At 42.8% G+C, this 22,628-nt stretch overlaps 1 protein-coding gene across 1 annotated transcript in view; it reads right to left on the bottom strand.

Annotated features, from left to right (window-relative positions):
- Window positions 1-6,462: 6,462 nt before the first annotated feature.
- si:dkey-219c10.4 (high affinity cGMP-specific 3',5'-cyclic phosphodiesterase 9A) overlaps window positions 6,463-22,628 on the bottom strand; it is a 47,825-nt gene continuing 31,659 nt past the window's right edge. The window contains exons 9-14 of the mRNA XM_061919455.1: window positions 19,520-19,612; window positions 19,360-19,427; window positions 19,179-19,281; window positions 18,899-19,003; window positions 18,592-18,738; window positions 6,463-7,129 (exon numbers count right to left, since the gene is read on the bottom strand). Coding sequence (XP_061775439.1) covers window positions 6,971-7,129; window positions 18,592-18,738; window positions 18,899-19,003; window positions 19,179-19,281; window positions 19,360-19,427; window positions 19,520-19,612 — 675 coding nt within the window. The 3' untranslated portion in view covers window positions 6,463-6,970. The remainder of the gene's footprint in view (window positions 7,130-18,591; window positions 18,739-18,898; window positions 19,004-19,178; window positions 19,282-19,359; window positions 19,428-19,519; window positions 19,613-22,628) is intronic.

Here is a 22,628-nt window from a genome sequence, read left to right as displayed (position 1 = left end):
CAGCCTCTGATCGACAGTGGAACGCTGGGACAAAACAGCCCCTACACCGGTGTCAGAAGCATCTACCTCAACAAAAAATTGGAGATCAAGATTACAGTGAACTAATACAGGAGCAGAGGTGAAAAGGGATTTAAGGTGCCGAAAGGCTTGATCCGCCTCAGAGGACCACTCAAAAGAAACCTTGGAGGAAGTTAGTCTATTAAGCGGCTGCGCAATCTTACTAAAATTCCTAATAAAACGTCTGTAAAAGTTAGCGAACCCGAGGAACTGTTGCAACAGTTTTCTGGAAGTCGGAATTGGCCAGTCTACCACTGCTTGGACCTTAGCTGGGTCTGGTTTAACCTGCCCCTTTTCTACAATCAGCCCCAAAAATGACACAGTGGGAGAATGAAACGTGCACTTTTGGGGCTTAACATACAATCGGTTCTCTAACAGTCTCTGCAAAACCAGATGAACATGTTGGCGGTGTGTTTCGATGGAGCGTGAAAAGATAAGTATGTCATCTAAATAAACTACTACAAATCGACCTATCATGTCGCGGAGAACGTCGTTGATCAAACACTGAAAAACACCGGGAGCATTAGTGAGCCCAAACGGCATGACGCAATATTCAAAGTGGCCTAATGGGGTGTTAAAAGCAGTCTTCCATTCGTCGCCCTGACGAATGCGCACAAGGTGATACGCGTTGCGTAGGTCCAGCTTGGTAAAAAACTACCGCCCCATGCAGAGGTGTGAAAGAAGATTCTAGCAGTGGAAGAGGGTATTTGTTCTTAATAGTAATCTTATTTAGCGCTCGATAGTCAATACATGGTCGCAGCCCTCCATCCTTCTTTTTGACAAAAAAGAACCCCGCCGCTACGGGAGCGGAAGAAGGACGAATGTGTCCGGCAGCAAGTGACGAGGAGATATATTCCTCCATAGCAAGCTGTTCGGGACGTGAAATATTGAACAACCTTGACGAAGGTAGCGTAGACCCTGGAAGGAGGTCAATGGCACAATCATATGGGCGGTGGGGAGGTAGGGCTGTCGCCCGGTCTTTACAAAACACCTCCCTAAGTGAATGATACTCCTCAGGGATTAGTGATAAATCAGGGGGTTGCAGACTGGACGGAATGACTGGCTTAATAGGAGACGCAGCGGAACGCAGACAGTGACTATGACAAAATATACTCCAGTTCATAATCTTGAGTGTAGTCCAATCTATGCTCGGACTGTGACGTTGCAACCAAGGAAGACCAAGAACTACAGGAGCCGAGCGAGACGGCATAATAAAAAAACTAACCTTCTCACGGTGGTTTCCCGAAATAAGGAGAGATGTGTCGAGTGTTTGATGCGTAATATTAGCCAGGTGACGCCCGTCAAGTGAGCTAACCGTCTTTACACGTTCGATACCCACAGCAGGAATTTTTAATGACTTAACAAGATCACAGTCAATAATGTTCTCATCTGCCCCTGAGTCAATAAGTGCCTTGATAGGGCATGACAGAGTACCTTCTACTTGAAGTCTTCCCATCTGCTGAGGAGGTGCAGACGTAGCTGCCGGGGCAGGCGGCGAAGATGGTAATCTTGGCAGCGGAAGATCTCTGGTGGAAGCAGGACGGTCTTTGATAGGGCGCGCAGGGCAGTGAATGCGGAAGTGGTCCGCAGCTCCGCAATACAAGCATAGCCTCAGTTTTATCCTTCGACTCCTCTCCTCTGATGACAGGCGGTTGCCACCCAACTGCATGGGTATTGCGCCCTCTGGCCCCTCCTCCGGGGAACTGTAATCAGGAGGCGGAAGCGATCCCCCCTGAGGTCTGGACTGAGGTAGTAGAGGGCTGGTCGGTGACTGCCACCTGGTGGACGTAGGATCCCTCTCCTTTTGGGCTTGACGTTCTCGTAGGCGGTTGTCCAAGCGGATGGAAAGCGAGATGAGCTCTTCAAGGGTCTGGGTCTCGTCACGGGCCGCCAGCTCGTCTTGGATGCGGGGGCTGAGACTAGCCAGGAAAATTCCCCGCAATGCTCTCTCCTCCCAGCCGCTCTCTGCTGCCAGGATTCGGAAGGAGATAGAGTGGTCGGCTACGGAGGAAGTCCCCTGTCGAAGCGCGAGGAGGCGGCTGCCTGCCTCTCGTTCCCTCACAGGATGGTCAAACACACTGCACAGCTCAGCAGAGAACAGGGTTAGACTAGAGCGAAGTTCTGGTTTGCTCTCACATACCTCCATAGCCCAGCGTGCTGCTCTTCCGGCCAGTAGGCTGAGTATATATGCCACTCGGGCGGGATCAGCTGAATATGAGTGAGGCTGCTGTGCAAATACTAAAGAGCACTGGTACAAAAAGAGTCTGCATTTACCAAAGTCCCCTTCATACCTAGATGGGTGTGGTATGCTGGGTTCCCGGGCACAAAAACTCGGTGTCGAGACTTCGGGGGAACCGAGGTTTGCTGCTGCCGGTTGAACTACCTCCGGGTTTTGTAGCGGATGAGGGACAAGCATGCGGGTGTGCATCTCCCGCACCAGTGCTGTCAGTTCGGCCAGACTTTGATCATGTTGACTTATCTGCTGGCCATGAGCCCTGAGGGCCCGTCGAACTGGATCTTCGTCTGCGGGTTCCATCTTGACTTGGCGATTCTGTCACGGTTTGGTATTACAAGTGTGGCGAGGAACCCAAGGATGCAGACACACGAAGGGTGAGTAAAACAGTCTTTACTCAGTAGAATGTACTTACAACTAAGGGTGCTCCAAAAAGGAGATAACTAAGGACGACGAAGCAAGAAGGTAAACTCAAAAAGGGCTTCGTGGCAAAAAAGACAAAAGTTATCCAATCTAAACTAAAACTTGGGCTGGAGTTTGCAAGACGTGCAACTACAAACTAAGACACAGGCTGGATGGCACCAGGAGCAGTCAGGAACAAGCGTAGCAAAATGCAGGAGAGATCTCGGAGTGAAGCCACAGGGTTGAATCGCCAAGTGCCATCCAGCTGCCAAATTGCATGTTAAATATCCTCAATCAAAATTAGAAACAGCTGTGCACGTCTCGCAGCTCCACCCACGAGAGAGACGGGAACTGCAGGGGAAAGAGAACTGGAGTGAGGTCACAAGGTCAACTGCACCAACAAAGGAAACTGAATACAAACCACTAGGTGGCAGCAGGTGGTGACAACTCCGTTACATCTACTTGAGTAACTTTTGGGATAAATTGTACTTCTAAGAGTAGTTTTTATGCAACATACTTTTTCTTTTACTTGAGTATATTTATAAAGAAGAAACGCTACTTTTACTCCGCTCCATTTATCTACAATCAGCTCGTTACTCGCTACTTTTTTTTTAATCGATCTGTTAATGCACGTTTGTTTTGATTTTGTCAGACACGCATTCAAAGTAGGAACTGCGCATGCCTGCGTTTCACCAATCAAATGCAGTCACTGGTGACGTTGGACCAATCAAACAAAACCAGGCGGTCACGTGACTGTCACACATCGAATCCGACCTAAAAAAGTTGAAAAACTTATTGGGGTGTTACCATTTAGTGGTCAATTATGCAGAATATGTACTGTACTGTGCAATCTACTAATACAAGTTTCAATCAATCAATCAAAAGTGTAAAGGAAAAAAGACACTTTTTATTTCAACCGTACTTCCCGTCAAAAGCCTAAAGACTGATCGCACAGTTCCTGTCTTCACAATAAAAGTGCCGCTCCATCGCGCCTGCGTTAACAAAATAAGAGTCTCCGAAAGCCAGCGCAAACAAGCGAGCAAGCTACGGAGTTTGCCGCCAATGTATTTCTTGTAAAGTGTATAAAAACGAATATGGAAGCTGGACAAATAAGATGCCAAAAACCAACGACTTTCATGTGGTATTAGACAGAAAAGAGGAACTTTTTTCTCCTCCATTTGAAAACGTGGACGTCTGATTCCAATCAATGCAAGTCATCAGAATCAGGTAATACACCAACTTATATGCTTGTCTTCATGAAAGATAGGAATCTATGTGTTAAACATGCATGTATATTCATTAAAACACCTTCAACATGTCAACAAAAACGGCAAAATAAATAAATATAAATTATATACTGTATATATAAATGTGTATATATATATATATATATATATATATATATATATATATATATATATATATATATATATATATATATATATATATATATATATATATATATATATATATATATGATATGTGTGTGTATGTATATATGAGGTAGATCATCTCGACTTGGTCATTTATTAAGTAATTGATTAACGTTGAAACATTTATTTGGGTGTTACCATTTAGTGGTCAATTGTAGGGAATATGTACTGTACTGTGCAATCTACTAATACAAGTTTTAATCAATCAATCAATGTCTACTGAGCCTATGGTGCTGTTAAGTTATTGTGGCTCAATTTGCCTTAATTTTTTTATTTTAATGTATTATTATTTAATATATATTATTGTTTTAGTTGCTTAAGAGATATTCCTGGCTCTGAATTTGCTGATTGCTATTTTTATGTTTTTGTGCATTATCTGTTGCCGTAATTATTAAACGAACAGGTTACTCATCAGTTACTCAGTACTTGAGTAGTTTTTTCACAACATACTTTTTACTTTTACTCAAGTAAATATTTGGATGACTACTCCTTACTTTTACTTGAGTAATAAATCTCTAAAGTAACAGTACTCTTACTTGAGTACAATTTCTGGCTACTCTACCCACCTCTGGGTATATATATAGCTCTCTGATTAGTGATCAGGAGCAGGTGAGCATCTTGACCAGTAATCAGAGGCAGGTGCAAGGAATCTGTCTATGGAAACTAACTTAACTAAAGAGGGTGCTTAAAACAGAAATAGACAAACTAAGGATACTATAAACTAAACATAACTAAACAAAAAGATGACAAAATATTTTATGATATCAATATCAATCTAATCATTTTAGTATCAACTATTTATTAATATTATACTTAGTAATGTTATCTTTGATATTTGTATCAATCCACCCAATTCTGTTAACATCCGAGAGTTCTACCTCCGCTTAGCATGACTTATTCTAGGGTTGGGCAATTATTCGAACTTCAATTAATACATTTACAAAATAAATGTTGTTTTCGCTCAGAATATTGGTCAAAAAGCTCTATCGTTGGACTATTTAAAATATTTTATAACATAAAACCGTAAAACAAATATTAATATACATAATAGATTGACGAAAGGCACATCATACCCCAGAGTCAACTTGTCAGGTACTTTGGCCCACTTAAAACTGCTCTGGCCTAACATTTGTTCACCAAATTTTCCTTGAACTTGGCCTCTTTAATGTCTTCTCAATCAGAAAAGGTATCACATTGTGAGGAATCCGATTGTGACGCCAAGATGCGGGAAACAGGAGAACAATGTGCAGGTAAGGGTCTTATTATACTCAAACAAGGAGGAGAAGTCATGCTTCCAGCAAAATTTCCCTAACATAGTCAATCCTCGAGCGCTGACGAACAGACGAGGCAGGCATAAATAGCTGCCTGATTGGCAAATGCAACCAGGTGCGCTAGGCTGCCAATCAGGGATAGGTGAGGGAAACGAGCGCTCAGGGAGACATGCAGGGAAGGAGAATAAAAATAAGAGCGCCGACTCAGTATTCTTCTAATAATAATAATAACTTAGATTTATATTTCGCTTTTCTAGACACTCAAAGCGCTCACAGAGAAATGGGACTCATCATTTATTCACACCTGGTGGTATTCTTCTTCCTCCAAACACGACGAGTTGGGTTTATCCCACAATGGATACATGGATGATACAGCAGAGGATTGGGAGAATGTCATGTGCTCAGATGAAACCAAAATAGAACTTTTTGGTATAAACTCAACTTGTCGTGTTTGAAGGAAGAAGAATACTGAGTTGCATCCCAAGCACACCATAACTACTGTGAAGCATGGGGTTGGAAACATCATGCTTTGGGGCTGTTTTTCTGCTAAGGGGACAGGACGACTGATCCGTGTTAAGGAAAGAATGAATGGGGCCATGTATCGTGAGAGTTTGAGCCAAAACCTCCTACCATCAGTGAGAGCTTTGAATGGTTGACCAAATACTTATTTTCCACCATAATTTACAAATAAATTATTTAAAATTCCTACAACGTGAATTCCTGGATTTTTTTTCATGTTCTGTCTCTCACAGTTGAAGTGTACCTATGATGAAAATTACAGACCTCTGTCATCATTTTAAGTGGGAGAACTTGCACAATCGGTGGCTGACTAAATACTTTTTTGCCCCACTGTATATATATAAATATATATATATATATATATATATATATATATATATGTGTGTGTGTGTGTGTGTATGTATGTGTATGTATATATGTTTACGCCTTTTACAAGCATATAGATTAAAGATATACAAGATTAATAAATCAATATGCGTTTAATAAATGTCAGTATGTTCTCAAAGAAGACATTTTAAATACGTGACATGGCACAAGCCCATACCGTGGAGCAACCCGAGGAAGAGAAACTTATAAATAGCCAGATTTTGACACAAAAACTTTTTTGTATGCACAATTTAATACAGAGTAAAAAATAATGTGTATGTTTCGTTAGTCGACAATAATTAATAGTGGTAGATCACATTAAGTGTCATTGCCTCGATGTAATTTAGTCAAAACATTCACAAGCACCATCGTTTATCATACTTTATATAGTGATGTAAGACAATTGGTTTTTTGAAGCATTTTAATTATAATCTTCAGCATTTACCTTGGAGATTTGACTTCTACAGTATCTCCTTCCAGCTGCTTCTCCATAAAACACACCTTCAGCAGCTTTTTCTTGGATAAATGTCTGCCGTTAAGATAGTCTTTGGCGGCGTTAGATTCTTCCTGCTTTAGAATGGTGCAGACTTGAAAAAAAATTTAATTACTATTGGCGAAAAATAATATTTGTTCCCATTCCTAATATAAGAGTGTGAAACACATAGATGGTCTCTGCTCGCTTGCTTAGTTCATTGTGCTTTCGGTTCTATGCTCTGCTGCTCCACTGGCATCTCTTTGCTCTTTGCCGCTTTTTCACACTGCACCCGGGTCTGCTTCTCCCTCTCCAGTGCTTTCTCCATCTCTGTGTAATAGTCCAGGGCCTTCCGCACCGGGTCGATGATGTGTTGCTGCAGGGTTTCAAAAGAATTCACAATTGCCACGTCAAGAATATAAAAAGATAATGTCACAGGTTGTCTAAGACACAAAACAGTCGCATGGTTCGGGCTGCTACTATATTTAGGCTTCCAGGAACATTACTGTCATATTAAGTATTTTTGTGGTTGCGATCCTTCCAAAAGCATATGTTTCTCGTAAAACTCACAAAGATACATTATTTCAGGCATTATTACACATATTGCATGTTTGCTTTAGGAGTTATGCTTGAATTTTTTTTTTATTGCTTCAAACACATTTTCTCAGGATTCTAAGAACATTACTGTGATATTGAGTAAAAAAACTAATTTTTGTGTTTGCAAACCTTACAAAAACACATTTTTCTTGTAAAACTCACAAAGATACATTAATACAGACTTTAACTTGTACTGTGTGTAATATAAGTCTTTGATTATTGTCAGTTCACCCCCTTAGTTCGACTGGTGTTCGACACTCCATTCCAGGAAAATCGACGGCGCTACAAACCATCCATTCCTTCCGTCATCATGGGGAATGTGAACTCGCTGCCGTACAAGATCGATGGGCTTCATGGACTAAAAAACCAGCGTGCGTATCGAGAGAGCAGCCTGCTCATCTTCACGGAAACATGGCTAAACCACCTGGTACCGGATGCTAACGTGGGCCTGCAGGGATTCACCGCAGTGAGAGCTGACAGAAACACGAAAGCATGTGGGAAAAGAAAAGGTGGGGGACTCATCATATATGTTAACAACCGCTGGTGTAACCCGGGACACATCTCTGTGAAGAAAGTCTTGTGTTGCCCGGACCTGGAGCTACTAGCTGTTAGCCTCCGGCCATACTATCTGCCGAGGGAGTTCAGTCACGTGATCTCCCTCTGTGTTTACATTCCCCCGAGGTGCTACCCTAATAACAAACCCTGGGTAACACAAGAAGTTAAAGCTGTCCTCAACAAGAAGAAAGCTGCCTTCAGGAGTGGAGACAGGGAGGCAATGAGAGCAGCACAGCGGGAGGTGAAACGACGCGTGAGGGAGGCTAAGGACAGCTACAGGAAGAAGCTGGAGCAGAAGCTGCAGCAGAACAACATGAGGGAGGTCTGGGAAGGTGTGAAAACTATCACAGGCCACAAGACAAAGACCAGAGCTGTTGTGGGGACAATAGTGAGGGCCAATGAGATGAATAACTTCTTCAACCGGTTTAACCAGCCCGTGTCCTCTCCACCTCCAACCCCCATCACAGCCACCCCCTCTTCTGCTCCCCTCAACGCACCTCCCCCCCAGCCATGGCAGCACCCCCTTCCACCACCCCTACGCAGACATTAGTCATCTCTGCGGACCAGGTCAGAGGTCAACTGAGGAAGCTACGGCCAAGGAAAGCAGCAGGCCCAGACAAGCTGTGCCCTCGACTCCTGAACACCTGTGCTGCAGAACTGGATGAACCACTTCAAAGGATCTTCAACCTCAGCCTGGAGCTGGGAAGAGTGCACACCCTCTGGAAGACGTCATGCATCGTTCCAGTTCCCAAAAAAAACTGCCCCATCGAGCTGAACGACTACAGACCAGTGGTGCTCACCTCATTGGAGACATTGACATTGGAGCGGCTCTTTCTCAGCCTCCTCAGACCACAGGTGCAACATGCCCAGGACAGCCTGCAGTTTGCGTACCAGGCAGGCGTTGGTGTGGAGGATGCTATCCTTTACCTGCTGCACCGAGCCCACTCACACCTGGATAAGGGAAAAGGCACTGTGAGGATCCTGTTCCTGGACTTCTCGAGTGCCTTTAATACCATCCAGCCCAGCCTCCTTCAGGACAAGCTCTATAAAATGTGAGTGGACCCCTGCCTGGTTGCCTGGATTTTGAACTACCTCATCGACAGGCCACAGTACGTCAGACTGAAGGACATCACGTCTGACACTGTGATCAGCAGCACCGGAGCACCGCAGGGAACGGTGCTGGCCCCTCTTCTCTTCACCCTGTACACCGCTGACTTCTGCTACAACTCAGAGCTGTGTCACATCCAGAAGTACGTGGATGACACAGCCATCGTCGGGTGCATCAGGGACGGCAGAGAGGAGGAGTTTTGGAACCTGGTGAGGGACTTTGTTGTCTGGTGCCACACACCTCCTGCAGCTCAATCCGTCAAAGACCAAGGAGCTGGTCATTGACTTTGGGAGGTCGAGTCCACGGTCACAACGTATTGTGATCGAGGGAGTTGAGGTACAGACCGTGGACTCATTCAAGTACCTCTGGGTTTGGGTGAACAATAAGCTGGACTTGACTGTTAACACGGACCACCAGTACAAGAAAGGACAGAGCAGGCTGTACTTCCTCAGGAGACTGCACTCCTTCAACATTTGTAGAAAACTCCTGTGGATGTACTACCAGTCTGTGGTTGCCAGTGTTCTGTTCTACATGGTAGTGTGCTGGGGGGCCAGTGCATCTAAGAAGGACAGCTCCAGACTTGAGAAACTGATAAGGCGGGCCGGTTCTACAATGGGAATGAAACTGGACTCACTGGTGACAGTGGCAGAGAAGAGGACTGTTGACAAACTAGTGAGCATCCTGGATGATGCCAGTCACCCTCTGCATAGCGTTTTCAGTAGCCAGAGGAGCCTGTTCAGTTCTAGACTGCTTCATCCCAAGTGCAGGACTAATAGACTCAAGAACTCCTTTGTCCCACACGCCATTAGACTGTACAACTCCTCTCTGGGGCGGGGGACAGGGGGTATTAGGATGACAAGGGATGCAAAACAATAACAGTGCAATACGTTTTCATAACATGGTCACTACTGCCTACTTTGTCTTGTTATATTCTTATTTTACTGTTATATTTTTATTCCCATTGTTGCTCTTTATTTTTTATTCTTATTGTAATATTTCTCTATTTTGTTTCCATTTAAACCCCCATTATTTACTTTTTACTTTTTTAAAATTGATCTCAACTCTGTACACTGCTGCTGGAATTTAAATTTTCCTGAAGGAATCAATAAAGCACTATCCATCTATCTATCTATCTATCTATCTATCTATCTATCTATCTATCTATCTATCTATCTATCTATCTATCTATCTAAAAACATATGGACAGTCTTGAAATTGCATGTAAACTTTCTAGTAAAAGAGAGAGATCCAATGTCCATCCATCCATTTTCTACCGCTTATTCCCTTTGGGGTCCCGGGGGGGGGGCTGGTGCCTATCTCAGCTATAATCGGGCGGAAGGCGGTGTACACCCTGGACAAGTTTCCACCTCATCGCAGGGCCAACACAGATAAACAGACAACACTCACATTCACACACTAGGGCTAATTTAGTGATGCCAATCAACTTATCCCCAGGTGCATGTTTTTGGAGGTGGGAGGAAGCCAGAGTACCCGGAGGGAACCCACGCAGTCACGGGGGGAACATGCAAACTCCACACAGAAAGATCCCAAGCCCGGGATTGAACCCAGAACTACTCAGGACCTTCGTATTGTGAGGCAGACGCACTAGCCCGTCCTCCAACGTGCTGCCCGAGATCCAATGTAAAAAATTTTAATAAAATCTATGTTTTCTATACGTCCATACCTGAAATGCGTTTGTACATTTGTACTGCCACAAATAGATTTTGCGTAACATGTTACTATTCAAAAACACCCAATGATGGGACTGCCTATGAATGTACTTACCTGTTGTGCATTAGATGGCATTGTAGTTAATCCTTTCAACATGCCAGCTATAAAACTTGTGTATGCTCAAAACGATGTTTTCCACACAAATATGTGATCTATGAAAACACATTCTGACGTGAGTTAGCTGATGTCTTCATTGGTACCCCAAAGCTCTTGTTGCTCAAAAACGATTAATTTTTCATAGAAGAGCCTTTTATTATATCTGTTGGAAGTGTTCTTTTAGTACCTGTCATTTAGATTTAAAAATAATAATAATAATAACACATTTGTATCTTTCAGTCACCTGCAAGCAGAGCTGTAAATGGTCCATCGCTGCTGGCTAAACTTTGCTCAGCAGCTCCTCTTCAAGCTGCTTATTGAACAGACTAGAGTCTGATGTTTCTTCCAAGCGTCAAGTAAAGCAGTTTATAACAGACATTTACAAGAAAACATTCCTGTCACAAAGCATGACAACACGGTACGTCTCGTACACACTTTTTGAAGACTTTGGCTGCTTTCTCTGTTGTCCAAACTTCCCTTTTCATTCATGACAATTATGGACTTGAAATTTACATTTATGGAAAACGGTGCTATTTTACTTGACTCTGATTGATGCAATTTCGATATTCAAATTTGATGTTGCATATTGTATGTGCTGGTAACATATGAGTGACAAGTAATAGGAGACTGGTCAGAGGAAATGTTTGAGGGCTTGAAGAGGACTCAAAGGAGTGAATAATGGCCTAATTATTTTGGTCATTATTTTGGTTTGTTTGTTTTTGGCAGAGCAATATTGGTATATCTTGGGTATCGACTGACGAAGGCGACAGGAGAAGTAGAACACCGGTAGTTAGTCCAGGCATTTCTAGCAGAAATGAAACTCAGGTGGTGCTATCGACTCCTGGGGCTTGCAATAGGCTGGTTGTTTCTTGATTGATTGAATGGGTGTGATCCTTGTTGGCATCCATGAAACAGCCATTTATATGGAGGAATGTCTGGACATTCTACTAGTGAGGCGGTTAAAGGTCTTTCAAGCCAGCCTTTTGCAGTGAGTGAAATCAATTCCTTTGACAGTCTTTTATTGTTTATTGTCTAGGTAGTCTGTCAGATGTGTTGCTTTGGTGGCTGTCTCCTCACCAGTTTCAGCATGCAGGAATTTGTTGAAGTCTGCAACGCACTCCTCTTCCCAAGTGGGTATGTAACAATGACTGGTTGGTGCGGGCACACTGTTTCTGCCTGAGTCCACTAGGTTGGTGAACTGTTTTCAGCCTTGCGTAAATTCCACCTCTTCACTGGCTTTGTTGGGACTGGTTCAATAGGGTTATCTGGGATTATCAACAAGGGCATGTTATGATCTGGGGAAAGTGTCCAGGGTGATGCTGTGAGGTAAAGGGCCATTCCGGTTGGAGAAAGCATGGTCAAGGTTTGGGGTTGTGTTCCGCCTGCCAGAGTGGAAGCTGTCTGGTTGTTTTGAATCATAGAGGAGTTGCACAGCAGTTACTGATGCCCATTCCTCGAGGGTGACACTGCCTGGGTTAGGTGAGGTATATCCCCGAATAGTTCTGCGGCAGTTGAAGTCACCGTCATAGATGCAGGGTGGGTCAAAAGCAGGGATTGAGTTTACCTGAAGCCGAGATGTAGGGGGCTTGGAGATGTTAATGCCAGTTATACCTTCAACCTGTGTAGCTGCCCAATCCAGGCTTGAGTATGGGGGCGATGTGGCAATCGCTTTTCAGTTAGCCGTATTCTTTATTTATGTGACAATCAATTGAATGTCACTCTCAGTATGTAAAGCCACAGTGTATCCAGGGATCTTTAGGCGAGAACTGTCAGTTACATGGGTCTCTTGTAGGAGGAATGCGGTTGTTTTGTGTGTCTGTAGTAGATGCTCAATGATGGAGATATTGGCCTCGGTAAGGCCCTCCACCTTTAGCTGTAGCGCAGTGATGCCTTTCCATGTGGGGTCAAATATCGCCTGCCCTGAAAAGGGTACATGTTCCATGTTGACAATATGCTGCAAGCTCCAATTATATGTTTTTGTCAATGACGTTATATCTTGCTGTAGCTGCTGGTGCTGTTGTCTCTAGTTGTTGTTGTCACCTTGAGGAGGTCCACAACTTGATTGATTGAAACTTTTATTAGTAGATTGCACAGTTCAGTACATATTCCGTACAATTGACCACTAAATGGTAGCACCCAAATACGTTTTTCAACTTTTTTACGTCGGGGTCCACGTTAATCAATTTATGAGCCCCGCTGGAGGTAGTGGTAAATGGTAAAGTGGTGGCATGGAGAGAAAGTGACACACGTGTGTACATTCCTTTGCTAGGTGATATCTATGAAGCCCAAATTGTGTGAAATAAGTCAGTCTGCCAACTTGTTTGGGTCTGAATATTTTTGTAGTTAGGTACATTCAGGTTTCCTGCATCGAAAACTTTGTTAGAATTCCTGGGACAGTTTTATAGATGAGACACCACGGGTCTCATGTATTAAAAGTGCATATGCAAAAAGGCGTACACACTCTTTAACGACTAAGATGAGATGTACAGTATTAAAGGTGAACATTATCACAATTTCAGAAGGGTTAAAACCAATAAAAATCAGTTCCCAGTTGCTTATTTTATTTTTCGAAGTTTTTTTCAAAATTTTACCCATCATGGAATATCCCGAAAAATGGCTTTAAAGTGCCTGTTTTTCGCTATCTGTGAAGCCACCGTCCATTTTCCTGTGACGTCATCCAGTGATGCCAATACAAACAAACATTGCTGATAGCACAGCAAGATATAGCGACATTAGCTCGGATTCAGACTCGGATTTCAGCGGCTTAAGCGATTCAACAGATCACGCATGTATTGAAACGGATGGTTGGAGTATAAAGGCAGATAGCGAAAACAAAATTGAAGAAGAAACTGAAGCTATTGAGCGAATAGCTATTGTTGCTATTCGGCCATGTCTGCCTTAGCATCGCCGGTAAAATGTGCGGACCAACTGATCGGGACTTTCGCATCTTGTGACACTGGAGCAACTTAAATCTATCGATTGGTAAGTGTTTGTTTGACATTAAATGTGGGTCGAGGGAAATGCTAGTTGCAAATATAGCTACAAATGTACATACAGCTAGCCTAAATAGCATGTTAGCATCAATTAGCTGGCGGTCATGCCGCGACCAAATGTGTCTGATTAGCACATAAGTCAATAACATCAACAAAACTCACCTTTGGGATTTCATTGACTTTATTGTTGGAAATGCATCTGCAGGATGTCCGCACATCTCTGTGCCATGTCTGCCTTAGCACCGCCGGTAAAATGTGCAGACCAAACGATCAGGACTTTCGCATCTTGTGACACTGGACCAACTTAAATCCGTTGATTGGTAAGTGTTTGTTTGGCATTAAATGTGGGTGGAGGGAAAGTCTGGATGCAAATATAGCTACAAATGTACATACAGCTAGCCTAAATAGCATGTTGGCATCAATTAGCATGCCGTGCTAATCGATGCACACTCTACGTAAATCAACTTGAATCCGTCCCTGATCGTGTCGTTACACCCTCCGACAACACACCGACGAGGCATGATGTCTCCAAGATACGGAAAACAGTCGAAAAAAACGGAAAATAACAGAGCTGATTCGACTCGATGTTTATAATGTGTTTGAGAAAATGGCAGATTGACTACCTACTCCGACAGCAAATAATAGAAAGGCGTTTAATTTACATAGGTCTGGTGGTAATGTACCTCTGAAACTGAAAGTGGAAATGTGCGATGACTCAAGCCAACCCTCATGGCTGGCATACACACATTTGTATATGCTTTGGCTACATCGGCGACACACATATGGGATGCCAGGTATCTTTTTGAATGAAGAGATGTCCAAACAATTATTCCTCAGACTGATTGATGTGCACATCAAAAACATATCAACACTTACACCATCTCAACACTCACATACACCGCGATGGCCTCTGGAGTGCTACACACCATCATACGCCGGGGTGGCGGGCAGCACGGCCTGAGTCAAAACAGACCAAACAAAGCCAACCAAGAGAGCCAACTTTATCCGAGGCTTCCCACCAGCTCCCAGCCAATGTTCAGTGCGTAGTACAGTGCAGACATTTGCGGGAGAAACAGCAAATAGGGTGAACGCAAGTCCCGACACAGCTCTGTGCATGCAGTACACCAGGCAGAGAGTGACTGACACAGCGCCACAGTCAGCACAGTTCAGTACGTGAACCTGAATCACTTCTGCAGCAGCAGTTCTGTGTGCAGGTCGATGAATCATGAGTCAGTCAGTAACAGCTTCCCAAGGGGCAGATCTCAGTGTGTGTCAGTTCGCGAACGACACAAGCCCTCAGCACCCAATGAACAGTGACTGAACGAGAGCCTCAATGTGACGTCTTCCTCCGCGACAGTCAGTTCTCTGTGTCAGTAGGTTCGCGAGTCCTGATTCTGAATGAGTGAGTGAGTGCAGCGTGAACCTGAATCACGTCCTCAGCGACAACCAGTCAGTTCTTGTAGGTTCGTGAAGCGAACCTGAATCACTCAGCTACAGTTCTGTGGGTCAGAGGGCGACAGACGTGAATCGCTCTCTGCCCTGACAGACTCCCCTTGACGTTCGCAAACAGACATTGCAGCTGTAGTAGAGATTCTGTTACTTTTAAAAACACTGTGTGTGCGTTTCCGGCCTGTCCAATAAACAAAGTGTGACTAAATGTCTTGGTTGTTAAATATTTTTTATTGCACTGAAATGAAAATAAGAAATAAATAAAAGTGGGAAATAAAAAAAATAGTAATAGTCTACTAAAATGCTTGCAATCAACTGTTAAATCAATGGGCCTCGTTTGTTTAGTGCAAAAACAAATCAAAGAAACCAAGAGTCAAAGAAACCAAAAATCAAGAAACCCTTAACAATTGTCAATATAAAAACTAAATGTTCTGTAGCAAAGAAAATGTAAACTTAAATATGCAAACAAAAAGAGAATAAATACCTTCAAAATAAAACAAATAAATTAAGAGCCAGGAATGCCAACATAAAAACTAAATGTTCTGTAGCCTACGTTTAAAATTATAACAAAGAAAATATCAAAATATCACGAGAGCATTGTCGTTCACTGAGTGATTCATGTCGTTAATCCGCGGTGAACGAATCGTTCGCTCAATCCCTCCCCCTGCCCCCATGATGAGTAGCTGGCTGCCTCGTTCGCCGACGTCGAGGGTTCAGTGAGTCATACAATTCGCCAGTTCCACTCATACCGGCATGGTCACGGCGGAGCTCAACTGAATTTAGAAAGGAATTAATCAGTTTATGAAGTGATTCCATTTCAGTACATTCACTCAAAAGATTTGTTCATTCGAACAAATCGTTTGCGAACGACACAACACTAGCGCGGACAAGAGAGAATCCCTTTTGAGAGACAGAGGCGTCTGGCACATGCTCTTTTCCATCCCGACGCCAAACGACAGCTCTGCAGCCCCGTCTTCTTCTCCGCAACTCCTACGGTTTCTCCAAACGGACTCTGGTGTGGCAGAGAGCCAACATCTGGTCTTTTGCACAAAAATGGCCATGGCCAAAAGACTCCCTCGCGGCAGATCCAGTAGTCCACAAAAAAGCATCATAGCAGAAGTCAGAAAATGCCACCCGTTGCTGCGCAATACCGAAGGGGCCCAAACCAAAAGGCAAAAATCAAATAAAAAAAAGAGGGAAACATCAAAAACAGAAAGGAGGACACACAGCAGCACGGAGCTCCTGAAACCAACAGCCACTACAGCGGCACCAGCTTGAAAAAAAAAAAGCCTGTTTGCAGTTTTCTTATCCCTGGCACGCACTATTGTATTCACTCCTCTTCCGCTTGTTATCTAACACCAGAGGACAGCGTGCCAAAGGCCACATTTTTGCATGCGTCCACTCCAGCAAGAACCACCTCTAACTCATTGTCGACGAAATTTTTCTTTTTCTTTGTCTTCGTGGGGAATCTCAGGAACATGGCTAATTTAGATATGGTTTGAGTTTTAAAATAGTGGTGTGGACAGAGAGTGGCTAGCCACTTCAACGTGCGCTTATATGCTTGGATTTGTATTGTACGGTACACCGGTATTAGTAAAGTACCATGGTACTAATGGATCAAAAACGGTACTATACTCTCTTTGAAAAATTCCGGTTCCCTTTTTTTTTTTTTTCCCCAAGGGCATCACCGCGCGTCGTTGTCACGTCGTGACATCGCTGGTTTTACGAACAGAGAAACATGTTTGGCAGCGCACAATCAAGCAGTACTTACAAGAAAAAACAGTGTGTCAACAGAAAAGGGAGAATGGACACATTTTGGCTTAAAAACAAAAGATAAAAGTGAAGCTATAACACTGAAAGGGCGCTCAAAAAGAGGTGCTTTTAAACATGGCTCATGAGTTAGCGGCTAAAATCCATCCACAGTCGGCAGTGTTTTAGCTACTCCTAAATCACTAATCCTCATCTTCATGGCGACAAATAAAGTACGTTTCTTACAAGTATCATCCCTGCAGGACAAGTAATAGCTAAACATGCTTCCCCTACACACCGTATGAGGGTACAATAGCTCACCGCTAACAGGCTAGTGCTCATCAATGTAAAAAAATGCCATGGGTGGATCTACACCTGACATGCACTGTAATGATACCAAGTACAAGAGCGTATCTACTACAATTATTACATCGATATTTTTTATCGCTACAAAATCTTTTTTACTTTTTTAAAAATGTTTATTATGTTTATAAAGTCAGGAAATATGTCCCTGGACACATGAGGAATTTAAATATGACCATTGTATGATCCTGCAACTACTCGGTATCGGATCGATACCCACATTTTGGTATCATCCAAAACTAATGTAAAGTATCAAACAACAGAAGAATAAACGTTTCTTACATTTTAACTAAAGTGTAGATAGAACACGTTAAAACAGAAAATAACCAGATATTAACAGTAAATGAACAAATAGATTAATAATCTTTTTTTTTTACAGCTTGTCCTTCACAATTTTGATGAAATAATAGAATGATAAATGACACAATATATTACTGCATACATCAACAGCAAAATTAGGAGCCTTTGTTTGCTTACTTAATACTAAAAGACAAGTTGTCTAGTATGTTGACTATTTTATTTCAAGGACAAAACTGTTCTTCGATTGCAATAAGAAATGTATGTTCATTGTACCAAGATACTGTGCTAAAATAAAGCCAATAATGCCCTTTATTTAAAAAAGTATCAAAAGGTATTGAAAAGTATCGAAATACATTTTGGTACTGATACCTAAATAGTGGTGTTGGGACAACCGTAGCTTGGAATAACACTTTAACACATATGACATTTTTTGTGTGTATAATGTTTGGAGCGTACACCATTTTGTCAGTAGGAATTCTGCACAAGTTTTAACACATGAGTTCCCAGATCAGCCACAGCATAAGAAGACGTAGCATGAAAGATCAGTGTTGCCAAGTTTGTAACACTGTTGTTGATTTAAGCATGTATGTAGACCCCTCTAGATTCAGCTTTTCAAAAAGCAATTGGCAAATGTTTCTGGTCTTATCGGACACTTAGGAAGAGTCCAACATGAGAGCATCACTAACAATTTAGAGTCTCTCATGAATCCTAACATGCATGCTTTTGGACTGTGGCAGGAAAGAAGTGTAAACCAATGCAAGGATGCAGAGTGGAGCAGGTGTGATATACATACAGAGGTCCGGGCAGAGATTCATACCCAGAACATACTGACTGTAAGGCAGACATCTTGACCCCATGCTTCATTGTGTTAATAGAATAGTGATATGTTCGAATTACCTCCAGGCAGGGAAAAAGGTTTGCCAGCTCTATGAAAAGAGGCAACAGAACAAATCTGATGAAGCCAGTTTGTGATGAAGGTTTGGTTATCTTGTCCCGATCCATGAAGGGGGTGACTGGAAGACCCTCTAACTTCTCCACATCACTCTGACAATCACAAGGAAGATCCATCAGAATCAGTTAAACTTGGATTTAATTACTGATAAGATATCAATATTGACATTTTACATACAAGTCACATTAGGTTTTATGTTCTTTTACTGGTCAACAAAGTACATTTTCACAATATGCAGAAAGATTTAGTTACCTGGTTGTAGAATTCCTGCAATAGACAATCTAGCCAAGGCTCTGCGACCTCCATCGGCCGAGCTTCATTGGAGATGTCACTCACTTTGATCAGAATCATCATTAGCTGCATACACACATGAAAAAAACCCGCAGACACAGTCAGGAATGGTGCATGTGACATTAGAACTCATTCAGTAACAATTCCTGGTACCAGACCCCCCAAGTGTTGTGTATAAGCTAGCATAGTAACAGCCAACCACGGTCCTTTGCTTTTAAAGGTGAACGAATCATAATCTTACCACATCTCGATGGTCCTTGTTGGTGAAGTCAAAATGAGAAAGAATGGACTTGAACTTGTTAAGGATCTCATTGTGACTTGTCATGTCAGTGGCCAGAATGCATCTGTAGTTGTAAAACAGTTTGCTGTGGTGAATTCGAGACAGGATAGATCAAAGGGTATTATAAGGAAGATGATCTCACTTGATGATGCCTTCCCGTATATGTTTGTACAGGTCCAAAGACACGTTTCTGAAAATGTTGCTCTCTGTCTAGACACAAAAACATCATCTTGTCACTATGAAAACTACTTCACTATGAAAAATCCTGTTCTTTTCAAAAAATGTTCAATGTGAAGTTTCACCTTCTCCAGTATCTCAAACGCTACAGCACAGTGGTGGTTCTCCAGTGGAGAGATGTCATTGTAGCGAAGTGCAAGTTCGGTCCGAGCATTGATCTACAACAGGGTTATGACACATGAGGTTCATTGTCCACTGTTTGTGTTCAGCATTCATTGTTGCACTACATAATTTAAATACACACTCTGCCCTTTATCAATCATCCATTTCATTCCGCATATATGAGCCCAGATCACAGAGCAGAAGCTGCAATGTCTTAGTAATGAAGCTTACTTTAGAATTCTAGATCTCCACTCACATTATCTTTTTCCAGGCCTGCCACAAGACATAATCCCCCCGGGCCCTTTTCCATCTGTGTTGTCATCCTAACATTTTTTTAGTTCATTGTAAAAAAAACTTGCCAGCTTTTGTGTTTGTTGTCTTCTCTCTGCCTTCTCTATTGGTTTGTCAGTTTCTTTTTCCAGTCTCTTTTTCCCCAACGAAGCACACCTGGTGCTAATCACTTCCCGGTAGCATTTAAGCGCATCTCCGTCATATTTTAATTTTTTTTATCGCAAACCTTGTCTCCATCCTTGAACTTAACCTCAACACCAACTCTGCTGCGGCCATCATCCCATAGATTTTATGCAAAATAGGCTAAGTTTTTGTTGTGGTCTTGTATTTCTTCGGCGGTAGGTTGGGGTGCGCTGGGGTTTGAGTGCGCTGGGGTAGGGAGCGGGGGCGTTGTTTAGAGGCATTGAAAAATAGGTGTCACAGGCATTTTTGTGGGGAAACCGTGCCTCCACTGCATTTTGCGAACAATTCCCCAGCTAAATGAGCCAACTTTTTGGAGCCAAGTAAGAACCAAAAAAAAACCTGGTTTCATCTTGGAACTCAGAGTGCGCCCTGACAATGGAAGACTAAAGCTCTGCTGGAAAATCGATAACATACTCTGAATGAACTTTGAATCAGCCATGGTAACAAACAGGGGTAAGAGTGAACAGTGTCAGCAATCAGAGCTAGTGAATTCAATCCATTCATCCATCCATTTTATGGGTCTGGGTAATGAGGGTATTAGTTGCACTAGGAAAGCGCAGACTTCTCGGTCTCCCGTCACCTCCTCCAGTTCCACTGGATGTAAAAAACTTGGCCAGCTGCAAGACATAAACCTTTCAGTGTGTCTTCGGTCTACACTGGGGTGTCCTCCTGGCTCAACAGCCTGGAACACCTAAAGGTGAAGCTTCTCAGCGAATCTTGTAGACTTGACGTTTCCAGTACTCAAATTTAGTGTGACACAATTTATTAGCGCTGAGCAAATAACTCTGATGATACAAGCACTAATAAATTAGGGATTATTTTACCCATTAACGGTCTGCAGATACCTCTGCTGCCTTATCAGGTTGTCTATGGATTCACATTCCTCCTGTTAAAGGGGAACATTATCACAATTTCAGAAGGGTTAAAACCAATAAAAATCAGTTCCCAGTGGCTTATTTTATTTTTAGAAGTTTTTTTCAAAATTTTACCCATCCCCGAATATCCCTAAAAAAAGCTTTAAAGTGCCTGATTTTCGCTTTCTGTGAAGCCACCGTCCATTTTCCTGTGACGTCATCCAGTGATGCCAATACAGATAGCACAGCAAGATATAGCGACATTAGTTGGGATTCAGACTCGGATTTCAGCGGCTTAAGCGATTCAACAGATTACGCATGTATTGAAACGGATGGTTGGAGTATGGAGGCAGATAGCGAAAACAAAATTGAAGCAGAAACTGAAGCTATTGAGCGAATAGCTATTGACGCTTTTTGGCCATGTTTGCCTTAGCATCGCCGGTAAAATGTGAAGAGCAACGATCGGAAGTTTCGCATCTTATGACACTGGATCAACTTAAATCCATCGATTGGTAAGTGTTTGTTTTGCATTAAATGTGGGTGGAGGGAAACGTTGGATGTAAATATAGTTTCAAATGTACATAAATAGCATGTTAGCATCGATTAGCTGGCAGTCATGCCGCGACCAAATATGTCTGATTAGCACATAAGTCAACAACATCAACAAAACTCACCTTTGTGATTTAGTTGACTTTATCGTTGGAAATGCATCTGCAGGTTAGCCATACCTCTCTTTGCCATGTCTGCCTTAGCACCGCCGGTAAAATGTGCAGAGACTCCGGCACATTTGATGGGGATGTGGGGGCAGATTTCTTTGACTTTATTGTTGGAAATGCATCTGCTTTGAGTGTCGCAGGATATCCACACAATTTTCTGCCATCTCTGTAGTAGTATAGCTTTCGTCGGCAAAGTGTGCCGAACAAATGACTGACCATTTCGTCGGCTTTCCCCACACCCTGGTATTTTGAACAAATTTCGTCCAATTTCTTGCAACTTTCGGATCTTTGGGCCAGTGGTGCAACTTGAATCCCTCCCTGTTAGTGTTGTTACACCCTCCGACCACACACCGACGAGGCATGATGTCGCCAAAGTTCCAGAAAATAGTCAAAAAAACGGAAAATAACAGAGCCGAGACGCGGTGTCTTTAATGTGTTTGAGAAAATGACGGCTTTATTACCTAGGTGACGTCACGTTCTGACGTTATCGCTCCGAGAGCGATAAATAGAAAGGCGTTTAATTCGCCAAAATTCACCCATTTAGAGTTCGGAAATCGGTCAAAAAATATATGGTCTTTTTTCTGCAACATCAAGGTATATATTGACGCTTACAGAGGTCTGGTGATAATGTTCCCCTTCAACAGCAGCCAAAGTGACTACATACAAAACAGCCATTCATTCAGTTCATTGCCAGTCTATGCCAGCTGCAAGACATGATCGTTTAGTGTTTCCAAAAGTCTACCGTGAGGCCTCTTTTCGACTAGACTTGCCTGGAACTCCTCACCATGAGGGCATCCATTAGTCATCCAGACGAGATACCTGAGTCACTTCAACTGGCTCCTCTAGATGTGAAAGAGCAGTGGCTCTACTCTGAGCTCCTCCCAGGTGACCAAGCGCCACACCCTATGTAAGACTTAGTCCAGTCAACCTGAAGAAAATTGATTTAGGACTCTTACAGTCATAATATTGCTCTTTTAGTCACTACTTAAAGCTCGATACTGCGCCCATTCTATTTTGCCCCCACATGT

The sequence above is a fragment of the Nerophis ophidion genome, linkage group LG13 (genome assembly GCF_033978795.1).
Source record: "Nerophis ophidion isolate RoL-2023_Sa linkage group LG13, RoL_Noph_v1.0, whole genome shotgun sequence".
In the NCBI taxonomy this organism is placed as follows: Eukaryota; Metazoa; Chordata; class Actinopteri; order Syngnathiformes; family Syngnathidae; genus Nerophis; species Nerophis ophidion.
Note: the sequence above shows the minus strand (reverse complement) of the source record. Positions and strands in the feature narration are given on the sequence as shown.